This window comes from Oryza brachyantha, chromosome 9, assembly GCF_000231095.2.
Source record: "Oryza brachyantha chromosome 9, ObraRS2, whole genome shotgun sequence".
Lineage (NCBI taxonomy): Eukaryota > Viridiplantae > Streptophyta > Magnoliopsida > Poales > Poaceae > Oryza > Oryza brachyantha.
The window spans coordinates 12,670,710-12,687,241 of NC_023171.2; the positions used below are offsets into that span (position 1 = coordinate 12,670,710).

Genomic DNA, 16,532 nt, shown 5'->3' on the forward strand with positions numbered 1-16,532 from the left:
TTTTTATTGTTATAATAATGGTTATCATGATTAACGTGGCAAAGAAACCGTTGGTTTCGTAAATGCTGCTCAACACGGATTTAGAAATTTTCTAAACCTTTGATAGAATACAGAGTGATATATCATGTATATTATCTTTGTTTCAGGTTATAACATGTCTTATTTGTCTTTAGATTTATTAATACTAATATATCTGGATATGTATAGATATAATATATACATTGATTCATATTGAAATGGAGGAAATAATGTTTACGAGCCTACGCAGCTGCCTATAACATTAAAGGCAATAAGCTCCATCGATGTGTCAGATGTGTTCACTTTGTTGAAAAATATCTTACCTGTTTTTGGTAATGTCGAATTTGGTAAATTAAGGTTGGGTCAGGTATTCTAATGATGTCTGATTTGAGAACTTACCAAATTTTAGTAGAGTTTTGAGAGAGAGGTTTCGGAATTACCACAAAGTTGGCAATAAAGCATGCCCTTAAGGACCTGATAGAATAGTCGGCTACCATATATTTTGTCTAGATTAGAAATTTTAAATAACACTGTAATATTTATTTACATGAATCTTGAAACACAACAAATTATCTAGTACTAGCATGTAGGGGGGAGATCCATGTTAGGTGCAAAAAATTTTTGGGGGTGCTAACTCATAGAATCTGCAACGGGTGCAAAATTTTGTTTTGGGTCTAAAATGTGAATATTTCTAATTTATTCAGTATGGATTAAAGTTAAATAAGGAATAAATGAACGTGAGAGGTCAAGTGGAGGATAAAATGAGAAGAATTTTAAATGAAAAGTGATTGATGGAATAAATAGTAGGGACTTTAATTCGTAAATTTGTTATTAGTTTTTGTATATTACAAGTGACAGTATTTCAATTACAACTCAAACTAATAGCAAATTTATAATTAATCTAAATATCACCGTGAATAATATTAGAAATATTACGGTAAGACCATGTTTAGTTCAAAAACTTTTTTCCAAAAACATCACATCGAATCTTTGGACATCTAAATGAAGTATTATATATATATATGAACATTAAAACTAATTACACAGTTATTGGGGAAATCAATTGACGAATTTTTTGAGCCTAATTAGGACAAGATTAGTCATAAATGCTACAGTAACCAATATGTGCTAATGGTGGATTAATTAGACTCAAAAGATTCATCTCGCGGTTTTTAGGTGAAATCTAAAATTTGTTTTTTCAATTCATTCGTATCCAAAAACTTCTTCCGACGTCCGGTTAAACGTTTGATGTGACTTTTTTACCAAAATCTTTTGGCAACTAAACGAGCCCTAAGTAGCGGATGGCTACAGGCACGTTGCACGGGATCGCATAGACAAGCACGTCATCTAGTAGGACAGGCATGGCTGCATGCATGGGGCCTAAAGCTAGCATCGTCTACTGAGGATTTGAGGAATATGCATCTGCAAGATTGCAAGGGAAGGCGAAAGGCTTCTTTTTCTGATCCTTACTTCCTCCTGGTTCCCTACCCATGTAGCTAGTCCCATCTCCAGCCCAAATGGATCTTGGCGTCAAGCTTTCCGTGTATCCATGGAGGCCAATCGAGAGGACCATTTCCGGCTTTCCTGTAGCTTCCAGTTCGCCATCAGGAATTCAGGCTAAGGCTACCCAGTTGCCCGTCATGATCAGCTACTCGCATTGATAAAAAAGTTTCGCATCGTACGTTTGGTTAACTAAGAGCAGATACAGTAGCACCATACTATAGCCATAAGCTAGCTATAAATATATTTTAAAAAGATAGAAAAGAGAAAAAAACAACGAGGTATAGATTTATAGTCAGCTATAGCACGTACTCTGAGACGTAATATGTGTATAACATGTAAGACCAGATATTAATAGTATAGTTTATGTTTAGTAGATGACTATTGTATAAATAGCTATTATATTGATGGTAGATGATTTCAGCTAGCAGTTGGTTATACTATTAAACTTAAAATTTGCTCTAATCAGCCAGCCGGCCTCTCCCAGCACTCCTCTCGGTCTCGGCCTACCCAAAAAACAGAAGTCGATCCTCTAACGTAATGTTGTTATGATGTAGAATGTGTCTCTCTCATATGTTAGGGACCATATTCTTCGGACTTTGAAGGACCAGGATTTCAATTCACATAAAACGGGTGATCTAATCCAAACAGGGGGGGGGGTCACTTGCAATCAATCAATGAGTGTGAATGCATGGCTGATGAACACGTCAAGAGATCGACAGCAGGCAAAGATTATTCTTATGTAGTACTCCCTCCTTCCCTTAACTTTGACGCCGTTAATATTTTCATACACGTTTGACTATTAGTCTTATGCAAAAATTTTATATTAATAATTATTTTTATATAATTTTATTTATTATTAAATATACTTTTATGCATATATACAGCTTTACATATTTGACAATTTTTTTAAATAAAACGAATAGTCAAACATTTATAAAAAAGTTAACAGCGTCAAACATTTAGGGAAGGAGGGAGTATACTATACTCATATATTAGAAGCCATGGTGAGGTGGCATTGCAGATAAAATGGGATTCAGAAACTAATATATGCGTTTCTACTGCTTCAATCTCTTTCTCGCAAGCAGGCTGAGACTGTGGCAGGCAGAAGCTGGCTAAAAAATAGCTATCTCCATCGGAGCAGAGAATGCCAGATGCTGTGATAGCGTGATGGCCTCTCGGGCTAGTGCAGCTCAACCACCGCGACCTAGGACAGTATCAACGGTTCACTGAATCACCGTCCTAATTAAGCTTAATTAGGTCACACTGTGTTTCCTCGTGAGGAGATCAATTATTGGCGATCAAAGCTAGCTACCCAAGGCCACTGATCGTCGTTCACTGAATCACTCACCATCCTGGTTCTTGTCAATCGTTTGTTTGCCTGATGTCTTTACGCTGGTAGCTAAATTTAAATACTAAAAGTAAATTTTAGAATTGATTTTAACATTTTCTCATCATACTTTACGTTTTAATGTTATCTTTTAAACCATATCTGTACTATTTAAAAACGGAGTGGCCTGTTCTCCCTTCTCGTACGCAGCGCATCCGTACGTGTCACACCCGGAGTTTCGTCCTAAGCCTAAATTGTAAAAAGAAATCCGTAAATAACAATTGGCTTAATTAACTCAGGAAAAATCCCTCTAAAAGGAATAAATTCAACTAAATCGAGGCTCGCAAATCGACTAACTGGATTTAAATTTAAATTGCAGAAGTTTAAAATTTGGCCAAACAATTAATTTAAAACTCGGCAAAAGTGGGGTTTTCCTTTTTCCCTCCTTTTTCCTTTCTTTTTCCCTTCCTTCTCAAATTGGGCCGAAGTCCAATTTTCCTCCCTCTCTCTTTTTCCTTTTCTTTTTCTTTTTCTTTTTTTCCTTCCCGGGCCGGCCCAGCCGAGCCGGCCCGTCTTCCCGCTCGGCCGGCCCAGCCACGCCGGCCGCTTCCCTCCGCCCGCGCGTGCTCCCGCCTGGGCCGCGGCTCCGGCCCAGCTCGCCAGCTCGCCCGCTCGCCCGCACCGCGAAGTCCATCGCCGCTCCCTTCCCTCTCGCGCCACTGACAGGTGGGGCCCACCTGTCAGTGACCGTTTCCCCGCGCTCGCGCCCGCGCCGCGCCGGTCGCGTCCGAGTCCGCCGCCGCGCCGCAACCGCCGCCGCCGCAACGGCCGCCGCCGAGACCGCGTCGTCGCCGACTCGGTCTCCAACCTCCGCCCGCCCTAGCCGGTGCCGCCACCCTATAAATCCCGAGTCGCCGCGCGCCGTCGCTCGTTTTCCGTCGTCGCTCGAGTCGCCGCCGCGCTGCCGCCGTTCGCCGCCGCCGCGCAATCTCGCCACCAGTCACCGGTCGTCGCCGCCTAGCCGCGTCATCGTCTCCGCCTCGGTGTCGCCGACCTTTCCCGGGCTCTCGTCGTCGCCGGTGGACGTCTCGCGCCCGCCGCAGCTCCTCCGACCTCTCCGCCGCCGCGTCTCGCCCGTCGCCGGCACCCGTCGATCTCCGCCGCCGTTGCCGATCTCCCGCTCCAACCCGCGTCGCCACCTTCGCCTCGATCTCGCCGACCCATCCGCGCTCTCGCCGCCGCCGGTGAGCATCCCCATCCTCCTCCCCTCTCTCTCCCCCTTCCCGGCCGACCGCCGCCGAGTCGCGCGCCGTCGCCGGACGAGACCGAAGCCCGCCGCTCCCGCCGGCCGCCGTGGTCGTCGTCGCCTCCGCGTCGCCGACGTCTGGCCGCCGTTGCTTGCGCCCGCGCGTGCCGTGCCGTCGCCGCTCGCCAGTCACCGTCGCCGCTGTCCTTCCACCGTCGCCGTGCGTCGCCGCCTCGGCCGTCGTCGCCGTCGCGCCGTCGCCGCTCGCCGGTCGTCGCCGTCGCGCCGTCGCCGTCGCGCCGTCGTCGTCGCGACGTCGTCGCCGTGCGCCGCCGCCGCCGCGTCGCCCGCCGCTCCCGCCGGTCGCCGCCGTCCGCTGTTCCCTCTCGCTGACGAGTGGGCCCCACCCGTCAGTCACCCCGCGCCCCTCCTTCCTCTCTCCTCCCGTGGGACCCGCGTGTCAGTCTCTCCCTCTCCCCTTCTCTCACCGACAGGTGGTCCCCACCTGTCAGCCGTCAGCCTCCTCTCTCCTCGCTGACGTCAGCAGCCCCATTAATTGCGCAATAATTGATTTAGGACTTTTCTGTTTAGTTAAAAAACCCAGAAAACTTCTAAAATTCATAAGTAATTCATCTAGTCTCCGTTTAGGTCCATTCAAATTTCATTAAATTCATAAAATTATCAAGAATCCATTAAAAATAGTTTCTTTTGCTGTTTCAGTAGAGTTTGTGCCTGTTTTATTTATTTTTGTGCTTTGTCGCTTAGATTCGGACCCCGCCGAAGAGCCGGTTTACTTCGAGATCGTCGCCGAAGTTCCCCAAGGGCCAGAGCAAGGCAAGTGACACTCATCCTTGAACATATTGAACCCATTATTGCAAATTCCCCGCTTTATTACTTCAAATATGCATTGTTTTAATTAAAGTACTTACTTTATGCTATTTTCGGGTAGACCTTATTATTATGCCGTTGTTTATCCAACTTTATTCATTGCTGGACCAGGGGTAATTTGATTAGAGTCAGGCCTAGGTTAATGCTTAGCCATGCTTAGAACAAATAGTTCATAGGATCACATGTAATCATGCTTAGTTCTGAATAAGCTGAGATAATGATTCACTACCCGGTTCGGGTTAATGTCAACTAAAATATTGATAATGGTGGGCTGTGGGTGCATGGTTTTGAGAGTCGCACCCATGGCGATTAAGGACCGGTTCACGGGAAACCCTGGAAGTAAATAAGTGCTAACCACATGCCGAAATGGGTAAGGTGGGATTTGGAGCATGACTTCGAACTATTTGACGCACCCAGGCAAGGGTAGGTGTGATGGAGTACGGACGGGCAATCGTGGTGTAACAAAAGCTTCTCCTGCTTCCGGATCTACCAAGGCACAAGAGAGGACTGCCCGACTTGGTGTAAAGGAGGGGGTGAAACCTGAAGTGTGGTGCGATTAAATAGGGAGGGTTGTGTAACGGGTCCTATCACGGTCTCCTTTCCGGTATGCCGTGGTGGTATGTCGGCGCACGTTCAAGTGTAGTGGAGTCGTGTCTTGTGGGTACAGTAGTACACCTCTGATCAGAGTATAAACTATTCGAATAGCCGTGCCCACGGTTACGGGCGAGCTTCCAGCTTCACTGTGATTAGTGAACCTGTAATAACTTGAGTAATTGGTTATCACTCGGGACTACTGCAACGTGGTGTAACGTTGAGTAGTGGTTGGGCCTGTTGCAACGTGGTGTAACGTTGGACAGTGTTGTGGTACTTTACAACTGTTACTTATTTATGCTTTACTGTTCTTAATTATCTTTATTCTTTTTAATCTCTGTTACTTGTTTAACTGCTGCTTTTCTTCGCAACTAACCCTAGCCTGTCCTTGTTAATCCCTATGCATCATTTATTTTCCCCCTTGTCCGTGTTACTTGTTGAGTACGGTGGTTTGTACTCAGTCTTGCTTAACTTTCCCAACCCAGAGCTAGAAGCAGAGTCCGATGGAGGTGCCTCTCAGGAGTGAGCTGTTCCGCCGTCGAAGTGTTGCCTGTGGACTGGAGCCGTACCCGCTGGAGCTAGTCTACCCCTTTGTTTTTCTTTCCGCTGCATTTCCGCTAGAATAAGTGTAATTTTCAGTTGTTTCTAAGAACGATGGTTATGTAATCAACATTGTCTTTTTGTGTACCCTGGCTGGTCCTGGACAGGGATTTAATACACAATTAAGTTCAGAAATTCGTGTGAGGAATTTCTGGGCGTGACAGTACGTGTGCAACCAGTCTTATCGGGAAATTTCGGCTGGATCCGATGTTTTATCCTTAATCAACCAACCTATCCTTGCAACTTAGGGATAGGATCCTAATAGATATAAAAGTTTGGTTGTATAGTTTATTTTCTCCGTTGCTTATCAATCATAGTCTCATAGATCGCCCTGAATCATGTGCTCCATACAACAAACTGCACTCTAAACCAATATTCTTCTTGTGAGATTCAATCTGAGATTCAACTGACCTACCTCCGTCCCAAAATAAACGAATTTCTGTGTTTTTATAGAATTTTTAACTTTTCGTATTATTTGAAAACATTTTATGATTAATATTTCTATTGTTACTACATGATAAAATATTGATAAAATATAAATAGTACTTTACACACGACTAATTTTTTTTTAATTTTTTAATATTTTTTTTAAATAAAACGAATGATCAAACGCTCGACATAAAAAACCCAGAAATTATCTTTTTTTTTTTGAACGGAGTAGTAAGCAGCATGCACGATTATTCTCTCGATCCATTACAGGAATACGGCCGAATTAAGCACCAGTGGTGGGTGCCCCATTCCTGTAGGCTGTCACAAGTCATCCATCACACAACTGCCACTGAACCCTGCTACTCCCTCCGTTCCAAAATAAATCAATTTTCACTTTTTATCTTTAATTTTTAACTCTTCGTCTTATTAAAAAAAATTTGTGATTGATATTTTTGTTTTTATTAGATAATAAATAATGAATAGTATTTTACGTGTGACTAATTTTTTTTAATTTCTTAAAAAAATTCAAATAAGACAGATGGTCAAACGTTGGACACGAAAACCGGAAAATTCGTTTTTTTAAGTCAAGAGAGAGTACATGATTCCTACGTCCGCTAAACGGCAATTCCCCCCAGCGATGCTGCTTGTCTGAACCTCTGCAAATCTCCAAAAAGTCCAGTTCTTCTCTTCTGCCAATTTGAGCCCCCCCATCCAACCATTTTTTTCCCCGGTCCCAAACCAAGCAAAGCTTCCATTGCATTGCATGCAGATTCATGGCGTCGCCATCATTCCCGGTGTCGCCGCTCGCAGAGACAGGCTAACGGCGACACACATGCACGCAGTCACAAGCAGAGAGAGAGAGAGAGATGGATGTGTTTGCTCTGCAGTTCTGCATCCGTGGTTGCATGATGGTAAGGTTAGCTTACCCAACAAGATCTAATATCCAATGTTATAAAAGTATAATTAAGTAGGTTAATGTGCTAGACTTTTGACATGTGTGTTTGTGTTTACGGTTAATTATGTTCTCAGTGGAAGGACGTATCTCCGTCGATAGCAAGGTGTTCATCGGTTCACATTGACTTAATCAATTTTAAGATATGTCGGTATAGTTTTTGGAGGTGCTCGTATGGAGTTTCAGTGGGTGCATTCATGGACGAATGCATGCGCATTATACTGCAAAAAAATAAACTTATCCAACAAGATCTAATATCCAATTGGTGTCACAAGTACACTTCAGTGCTCATTGCTTATATATGTTAGTGCCCCATTGGCTCAATCCTGGTACTTAACTGCAAAGATGGTAGTCCAAGTGTGATTAAAGTGGTTGGCACTGTGGTGCAGGCCTTGATAGACTACAACAAAGATACCATATCCATGTGCAAATAAGCAATGATGCATGCATGATGTTATCCTCTACTAATTACATCTCAATGGAAGAGTTTAGCCGATTAGTTTCAATTGGATGGTCTGGATCAAGCAGAGTTAGTCAACTGGTGTGATCCGACCATCTGGACCGTCCAATTAGGAGCACAGGACTGGGAGTTAGTAGCAGTAATTAACTTGAGGTCATTTCAGGCAAGTCAACATCACAGCGAGAGTGTCAGGTTTGGAGTGCCGTTGGTCAGATGGGCTCACGGTTCAACTCATCCCTATCTAATTTTTCTCCGGCCATGACATCACTTTGATCACATCGCCGCTGAAAAAAATTGATTTTTTTTTTGTTGTGATGCGTTGATCTGAACCGAGCAAACGGGTGGAGTTCAACGGTGGCTGCGATGAACTGTAGCGTAGTGAGTCAGTCTAGTGAGATTACGTGTCCCTGCAGACGTAATCAGCAGCAAAGCATTTTGTGCCGGGATCTGCGGATCGTTGCTGGCTGCCCTGCCATGGAGGAAACAGAGGATTCGATCGATCCAAGAATCGCGCGATTGGTTGTAGCGGGAACGGGTGATCGATGAACTGACGATGCTTTGAGGATTTCTTTTTGATTTGCAGTTGCAAGAAGTGAAATTTATATCTACATGTGCTGATGTGCGTTACAACAATTACAACAATGGTGTATTGGATCGACGGAATTAATGGATACCGGCGAGGATGTCGTCGCCGGCGCCCGGCGGTGATGGCGGAGGAGGTGGTCGGTGGTGGTGGTGGTGGTCAGAAGAGGTTGAGGACGTCGTGGATGGCGGCGTTGCAGAGCGGGCAGCGGCCGCGGCCGGCGCGGAGCTCGCGAGCGCAGCCGCGGCAGAAGGTGTGGCCGCAGGGGATGAAGGCCGCGCCCTTGCCGCGGGCCATGCACACGCAGCACCGCCCTCCCACGCCGGCGCCGGCGACGGCGACGCCGCAGCCCTTGTTGTTCGTCCCCTGCTCCTCCCCCGCCGCCGTGGCGTGCTCCTCCACGACGCGCCTCCGCTCGCCGCCACCCGTCGCCGCCCACTGCCGCTCCGCCTGCTCCAGCAGCGCCATCAACGACACCCTCCCGCCCCGTGCTCCCGCCGCCGCCGCCGCCGCGCGCGGGCGAGCAGCAGCCGTGGCGACCGCCCTCGCCCTCGTCGACGTCGCCGAGCGGTGTCCCTCGACGAAGCCGGAGGACGGCTGGTGGCGGTGTTCGTCGTCGTCGTGGTCGTCGACGCCGCGGATGACGTCGAGCAGCGTGCGGCGCCTCCCCACAACCACCACCGGAGGAGCCGGCTGGCGATGGTGGCGGCGACCACCACCGCCTCCCTCGCCGTCGTCCTCCCCCTCGCCGTCGCGGAGCTTGAGGAGGTCGCGGAGGTTGGACGACGCCGCCATCTGCTCGGCGAGCGTGACGCCTCGCCCTCGCCGCCGCGCCTCCATCCCCTCACAGTCCAGCGCGCGCGCGCCTCACTCGTACAGAAGCAGAAGCAGCCTACGCCTCACCAAAAGACGCCTAAAATAGTACGCATCAGCGGCGTCATCACATCGTGCGCCGGTTTTACTCTTCTTTTTCTTTTTGTTTAGTTGTGTTGTCGTCACTAACGAAGCTAAAAAAAAATAGTTTATCGGGTCACCAGACCAGAATATATTAATCTTATTTAATATTTAGTATCATCTTAGAGCAAGTTCAATAGTATAGTCAACTTCTACCTCCAATTTATCTATAGTCAATCAAATAGTCGATTCATATAATAGTTACCTATGAAGCATTAATATATAGTCTCACATATCATATACATATTGCGTTTTAGTGTCCATGCTACAGTTAGCTACCAATTAGTAGCTTACTACTCTTCTCTCTTCTTTTTTATCTCTTTAAAATATATTTACAGTGTATCGGCTCTTATATAACAATGGATTTTATCGGAGCGAAGAAATCATCGGGGTCGACTAGCCCTGACTGAGGTACTGTAGCTCCGCCCCTGGTTGCCGTTAAGATGGCATGGCCGATGCGGTTGGCGCGAGCGGGCAACGCAACGCAACGCCGCGCCTCGCCTCGCCTCGCCTCGCGGCCACCACATGGAGAGATTACGACGATTTCGCCCCGTTTTTTGCAGCATCCCGGGTAGTCGGCTACGAGCCGAGCCGCGGGCGGGGGGCTCCGAGGCCGTTTTCCCGGTGGATTTTTCGGTGGTGGCCGGATGGATGGGTGGTTGGCGTTTGTTACTACTGGTTGATACAATCGAAAAAACAATGAAAAAATAAACTGTAATAAAAGAAGTCCTAAAATCTACTTTTAAGTTTAAGTTTGAAATTTTAAATTTTGGTTATAATATAAACACAAGCGAAAAGATTAGGGTAAAAGAGGGAAGGTTCACGTCACGAGCAGCTAACTCATGTGAACAAGTTAATGTATATAAACTTTGTGTATACATAATTCCTATATGCTAGTTTTATATATACGACTTATATATATATATATATATATCTTTTTAAGATATATTTGTTATACTAATATATTTATTTTGGGTTGAAAATATTGTTATATTTTTTTATAGTTTGGTTAAATTTAAAAGAGCCTTGGCTTAGGATAAATATAAAGTGATTGTAATAAGGAACATATGGAGTAGAATTTTAGTGAGGTATTACTTGTCTCGTTCTCTCATGCGTTAAGGTATTCGCCGTTTTGTATGTGTGTTACGTGTATAAATATAACGTATCGTACCCTCGTAGCTGTTATGATCTGTCCCACATTTTTCTCCCTGAAGACTCTGTGCCAGTACGTAGTGAATCGCCATTAATCTGCACGCTATCTGCGGCGAGCTTTGCTTGGTTGGTCCAGTTGCATCCATGGCCAAGAACAAGCTGTATACGGCGTTGTTGAGTAGCCTCTGCTCACCATAGTTGGTTTCCAACGCAGCAGCAGCATACTTTGGATTCAGACTGTAGCAAAAATAGTTTCTTGAAGAAAAAGGGTTCTGTTGGTAAAAGCAAAGTCACAACTGGATGTGTGAACAATTATTATCCGGTTTTGTGCTGCCTTGGGTAACCAATCAGATATCAGTACCAGAAAAATGGGCAAAAAAAGAAGTTTCTTTCAACACAAACCTCCAGGGCAAACAACACAACATTCTGAAACAGAAAATTTCTCAATGAAAGGAGGATTTTTTTTTTATCATCCCAGATGACAATGATAAGAGTATGTAATTACCACTTTTAAAATGGATCTAAGGCACCGTTACAGTATACACCCCCATCACTCAAAATTTAGGGGTGGAGACTGGAGACATATACTCAAAAAAATATGTAGTACTAAGGTGACCATGTTTTGGTTGTAAAGCAATATCTATGGGCTTTCCACAGAGCACCTGCCAAGATATGTATGAGCTGCTCGCCAATTCTGAACATTTCCACACCTCCAAATATGCTTCAAAAGACAAAACGGCTGTAGGCAGTATGAACAGATTAACTGTTCAAGTCCACTTGTGAAAAATCTCTTCGACCGAGTAGACAAATGGCAATAAAGCCAATGGAACTCATTCAAAGAAACGAAATGGACTTGATGGATAGTAACTAGTATGAAGACTATCTGAGCCTCTGATTATCCAAAAAAAATGTGGTTTATGCTGACCATTTGATCATGTCCTGATTACTGACTGGTCGACGAATAGGTTGCCAGGCATAACTGTCTTAGTCACCCACCCTCTCGTAGAAAAGTATGTAAGCCTCACAGTTAAGAACTTCCTCCAGAGAGGCTTCTCTGACTTGTGCATCACTTGCATAAAACCATGACTTGGAATCAGTGCTCCTCTGCTGCCGACCCCCAATCTTGCCAGTTCTCACATATGCAACATAATGCCCAGCTGCCATGGTTCCCAAGTGCTCAACAACGCCAACTAGACGATATGTGGTGTTGTCATTCTCCTTAGACCTGCAGATTACAGAGAATAGCGATGAGCAGACCAACTCATAACTCACAAATTGAAGATACAAAGTTTAAAACCATCTAGTTGAAATATGCAAAAATAAAGGCCTCCTGAGATACCAGGATTCAAAATTTGAAGCTGGAAGACATCATAGCTTCCCTTTTTTTCCCTATTCTTATACAGATAACAGACATACTTCTATATAAACTTCAAGAAGACATCGTGTCGCTGGTACAGACTATTCACAGTAATACATTTTCTTTGGGTTGAGGGTTGGGGGGGGGGGGGGGGGGAGGGATCTTGTTCTCTGCTAACCGCTTTGACCATTAATGGACATGTAATAGAGTGTTGTGTACTACCCTACTACATGGTAAACAGTTAGATGCAAAATTATGAAGGCAGTCGAAAATTTCAGAGATATTCCTCATGTCCAGAAGTGCTTCAACCAACTTATAAATGGTGAATAAGACTTATGTTGAAGGCAAAGCATATGAAAATTTGCTGCAGCTTCTACAAGCCAACCAATTCGTATCCACATGCAGCTGTTCTCTTTCAATAGATATAGTTGATTATTTAGAAGTTAGAAAGTTCAAATCAATCGGTATTTTTCTTCAAAGAAATAGCATCCACAAATAGAAACACATTTCCAGGTAAAAATAAGAGGAAGGAAAACACATTAGTCTGCCTTACTGCCTTGTAATCTAAATCGTGTTGCACTGCTAAATTAACCCTGCTCTCCAAATTCAAATTTATTGTTGAATGTTCTCAGGTATTAATGTTTATACGATAAATGGTGGACTTGAATCAGATAATGTGATACACTCTCAATATCTTCTCGGATAATGCAGTTCTTTATCTTCTCAAAAAACATTGGGCAATCGCTAGGGATGCAGAACTAAAATTACCTGGAAGCTACATATAAAGCTTAACATTCATTATCCTCACTATGTTATTTACTACAATTTCCTTTAGGAGTGTTGCTAACTAAATGGTTGAAAACCATTGTGAGGTTTTTAGTATAAAAATTCTCTGTCAATGAGCAAACTATGCATGGGCAGTGCTGCTTCTTAGTAGCAATTACGATTAGATTAATACCTGATGGTCAAAGCTAATAAAAAAGCTGAAGGGTTCCAATAGAGAAAAAAGTTCAATACCTTGGGTCCATGAAAGGTTGCACATCAATTATCTCCTTAAAGCGTACATGCCCTTTCAATTTCTTGAACCGACCATGTGAGTCCTGACTGAATCTGTTCAAATTAATTGTCAATACAGGTGGGGCCTTGCTGATAAGGATTCTTCTCATTGCAGTTCTGAAGACCTTTTTTCCATTCTGTTTCTGTTCATTTTGGCTATCTCGTCCTTGATGTGCTTTGCCAACCATCTTCATTCGCTTCCTTCTGCCCTGATTCCGTGTGATAACATCTTCATTGTCTCTTTCACCTGGTAAGATTCTTTGCATCTCAGATGGAAGGCTACTAGCAACAATTTCTTCAGAACCAGCACCACATTCTGCTTCATTCTTGTTGGTTGTGCTGCAAGAGGCAGACTCATCATCGCGACAACACTCTGGTGCAGTTGCTTCTTCAGAGGCTACATCCACATTATTTTCATCCTTATGCTGCGTAGAATCACGCGGTTGCTTACTCAAAGATGTATATTCCAATGCTGAGTTGTTCAAATCCTGAGTCTCCAGATGGTGTAATTTGCTGTCTGCCTGTTCAGTTTCAACAAGAGAAGCACCTGATTTCAGTAAAGCAACTTTCCCATTGTCTGAAAAGTTAGCATCGCCTGAGTTAGCAGCACCGGCCAAAGAAGAATTTGCACAACCACCTTCCTTACTGTTCATATCAGTATTTAAATTGTCAGAGCAACCATCAGTTGCCATAATTTGATCAGTGCCCTCCTCTTCGATGCAGTTAGTGATCAACTTATCACCATCTTGTCTTTCATCACCACCTGCCATCATCTCCTTCCCATCCTTTCTTTCATTGGCACTAGTCGCCATCTCATCATGTTTGCCATCGTTGGCGTCTGGGCAGGCAACAGAGTTAGAACAATGCTCACAGTGCCATGGTTCAGAGAGCAACTCCGGTTCAGTAAACAGAGCCAAGCAGCCCTCAACTGATACAGGTGCATTACTATCATCCACCTCATCTTCAGCACTATTGCTACTCCAGGCCATCACATCAATATTTTCAACTGTACCTGTTTCCTTCTTGACTTCAGAAGTAACTTCAGGCTCGTTGAACATATCACCAAGACCAGCAAAGTCATCTTGATCACCATCACCAACAGATGCAGGTTGTGCATTATCTTCTGTCAGAGAAACAGCTGGAGGAGCAAGTGCGTCTTCTGGTTTCTGTGAATTTTCTACAGTTGCATCCATTTCCTCGGCAGTGGAACCAAATTCTTTGTAAGGAAGCAAGATAATAGGGTGTGAAGATGTTGCGTCATCAATAAGGTTTTCACCAGAGTGTTCAGAACCCAAGACCTGCTCTTTTGATAAGGCATAATCCTGTGGAAGAAATGGACCATGAATAACACCCTTGTCTTCCCAGATGTGTCCTGCCTCAGTAGAATCTGCCGAATCAAGAATCTCAGATTTTGCTTCATCTGCATCATCAATGTAATCCAACCAGCAAGCGGGATCCTCCACATTTGAAGTGCCTGTTTGTTCTAGATTAGGCACAGAAGCACATGACTCACTGCATTCAGAAGGCTCAGGCTCTTTCTCACAGACAACCTGTCCTGACTCTGAACCAGGAATCTGGGAATCATTGCATTCAGCAACAGTTTCAATCTTTTCTTTGTTATTCACCTGTACTATGGGAGACACTCGGGGAGAAATCCTCCCATATCTCCGATTTTTATTCCTATCCCTTATGGATTGTTTGTTCCTCTTTGCTGGTGGTGATGACACACTCTTGGCTGGAGGTCTCCTCGATGGAACTGGTAGTGATAGATCAAGGAATTGATCATGTTTAACAGAACTGTGTGTGCATTCAGTGCTGGAAACTGTGCTAGACAGCTGACCTCCAAAGATTGAGTCGACAATTGTAGGAATAGCTGCATTCGAAGACTCATCTGCTAGCTTCCAAGCTTCATTTTCCTCTGTGCGCAGACCATCAAGAAAACAGCGTAGTAATTCATGGCTGTCCTGCATCTGGTAGCCCCTGAACTGCGGGTACTTTGAGCAAATATTTGAGAAGAGATTCTTTGGACTCAGTGCACCTCCAACATCATTCGAAGCACTCGTCTCCATGAAGAGTTTCTTTAGTGACATCGAAAGTGCACCTGTTGGTACATCTGGTCCCAACATCTTACTGCGCAACCTATCAAGTGCAAGGAGGCTCTGCATCACTGCATTGAAGAAACATGTGTTCCCAAGATTTGGCAGCCCTCTGATTACACTACCATGAAGGTTAACCAAACCCAAATCTCTGTCAACTGCAGCAACTGCCTCTGCTGGCACTGCAGCAACTGTCTCTATTCTAGGCATCTCGATCGACACTTCCTTTTCACACGACAAACAAAATGCAACAGTCGGATCATCAAACCGTGCAGCCCACCAATGCCGGTCCTGCTTGGCATGCCTTCGGGCATGGCCGTATGGCTTGGTCATATCAACCTCACCACCGCAGAATTGCCGACCACAGTCTAAGCAGACCCACATATCACTCTTCTGCGCCTTTGCCTGTCCCTTGGCCGCGGCGCCTTTCTGTCCACCTCCTTTCCTCTTCTGCTGCTTCCCTCCTTTCTCCTTGCCACCCCCACCTCCTTTCTTCCGAGGCATGTCGTCCCGGCAATGCTCGCACGACGCAAAATGCTTGGACGACATGATCTCCAAGAGGACCTTGTCCAAGCGGGCAATGTCGCCGCCATAGTGGCCGCACTGCTCCCTGCCGCTGGCCGACGCAGCAGCAGCTTCCTCCGTCGAATTGCCCGCGTCCTGCGACTCAGCATCCCCAGATCCAGCATCGGAGAGCGCCGCCGCTGGCTCCCGTTGCTGCTGCTGCTGCTGGGTTTTCCTTGGGTTCTTGGTCTTCGCCTTCAACTTCTTCCCCATCGCTTCTGAGACCAAGACAGACCAATCTGAAACGCAATCCATCATCACAAGGACGCAAGAAACCCTAAAGAACAACCTAATCACGAGCTACGCAGAGCAAATCAAGGAAAACCAATGAAAACCCAGGACCGCGGGGGACTCCGGACACAAACTATAGATAAACCCTGCACCAACCAAATCCCCTTCCGACTCGGAGATCAAGGCTAAGCAGAAACCGAGCCGACAACTAGTAACAAACCCAGCAGAAGTTAGAGCAAAAAAATGCGAGCTTTACCGAAAGAGGGAGGGGCCGGCGCAGAGTTGGGCACGGAGTCAGCGAGGGGGTAGGCAAGGCTCAGCTTGCGGCGGCGGCGGCGCCCTGCAGGACGGCGAGGCGGCCGGGCTGGCAGAGGGGGTGAGGAGGTCGGAGAGAGTAGGGGAGGAAAAAAAAAAAGGTTTTTTTATCCGGCAGCCGCTGCCATGAGATGGGAAGGGAGGAAGCCGAGCACGAAACAGGGCGGGCCTGAACTTCCTGGGTATTATTGGGTATTGGGTTGGGCCGAA

General features: G+C 45.4%; 2 protein-coding genes across 3 annotated transcripts; both read right to left on the reverse strand.

Annotated features, from left to right (window-relative positions):
* Nucleotides 1-8,545: 8,545 nt before the first annotated feature.
* Nucleotides 8,546-9,512, reverse strand: LOC121055354. Its single transcript, XM_040527752.1, has one exon. It carries the CDS (start codon nucleotides 9,435-9,437, stop codon nucleotides 8,757-8,759), a length of 681 nt encoding a protein of 226 aa, XP_040383686.1. The 5' UTR covers nucleotides 9,438-9,512; the 3' UTR covers nucleotides 8,546-8,756.
* Nucleotides 9,513-11,130: 1,618 nt separating this feature from the next.
* LOC102722243 (ubiquitin carboxyl-terminal hydrolase 2-like) lies at nucleotides 11,131-16,422 on the reverse strand. Of its 2 annotated transcripts, none has more exons than XM_015841340.2 (3): nucleotides 16,264-16,422; nucleotides 13,078-15,994; nucleotides 11,131-11,928 (listed from the first exon to the last, which is right to left on the reverse strand). In XM_015841340.2, exons 2-3 carry the CDS (start codon nucleotides 15,987-15,989, stop codon nucleotides 11,688-11,690), a joined length of 3,153 nt encoding a protein of 1,050 aa, XP_015696826.1. In that variant the 5' UTR covers nucleotides 15,990-15,994; nucleotides 16,264-16,422; the 3' UTR covers nucleotides 11,131-11,687. The 2 variants fall into 2 exon arrangements, with proteins under 2 accessions (XP_015696826.1, XP_006660810.1); XM_006660747.3 differs by having other exon boundaries at nucleotides 13,078-16,015.
* Nucleotides 16,423-16,532: the final 110 nt, after the last annotated feature.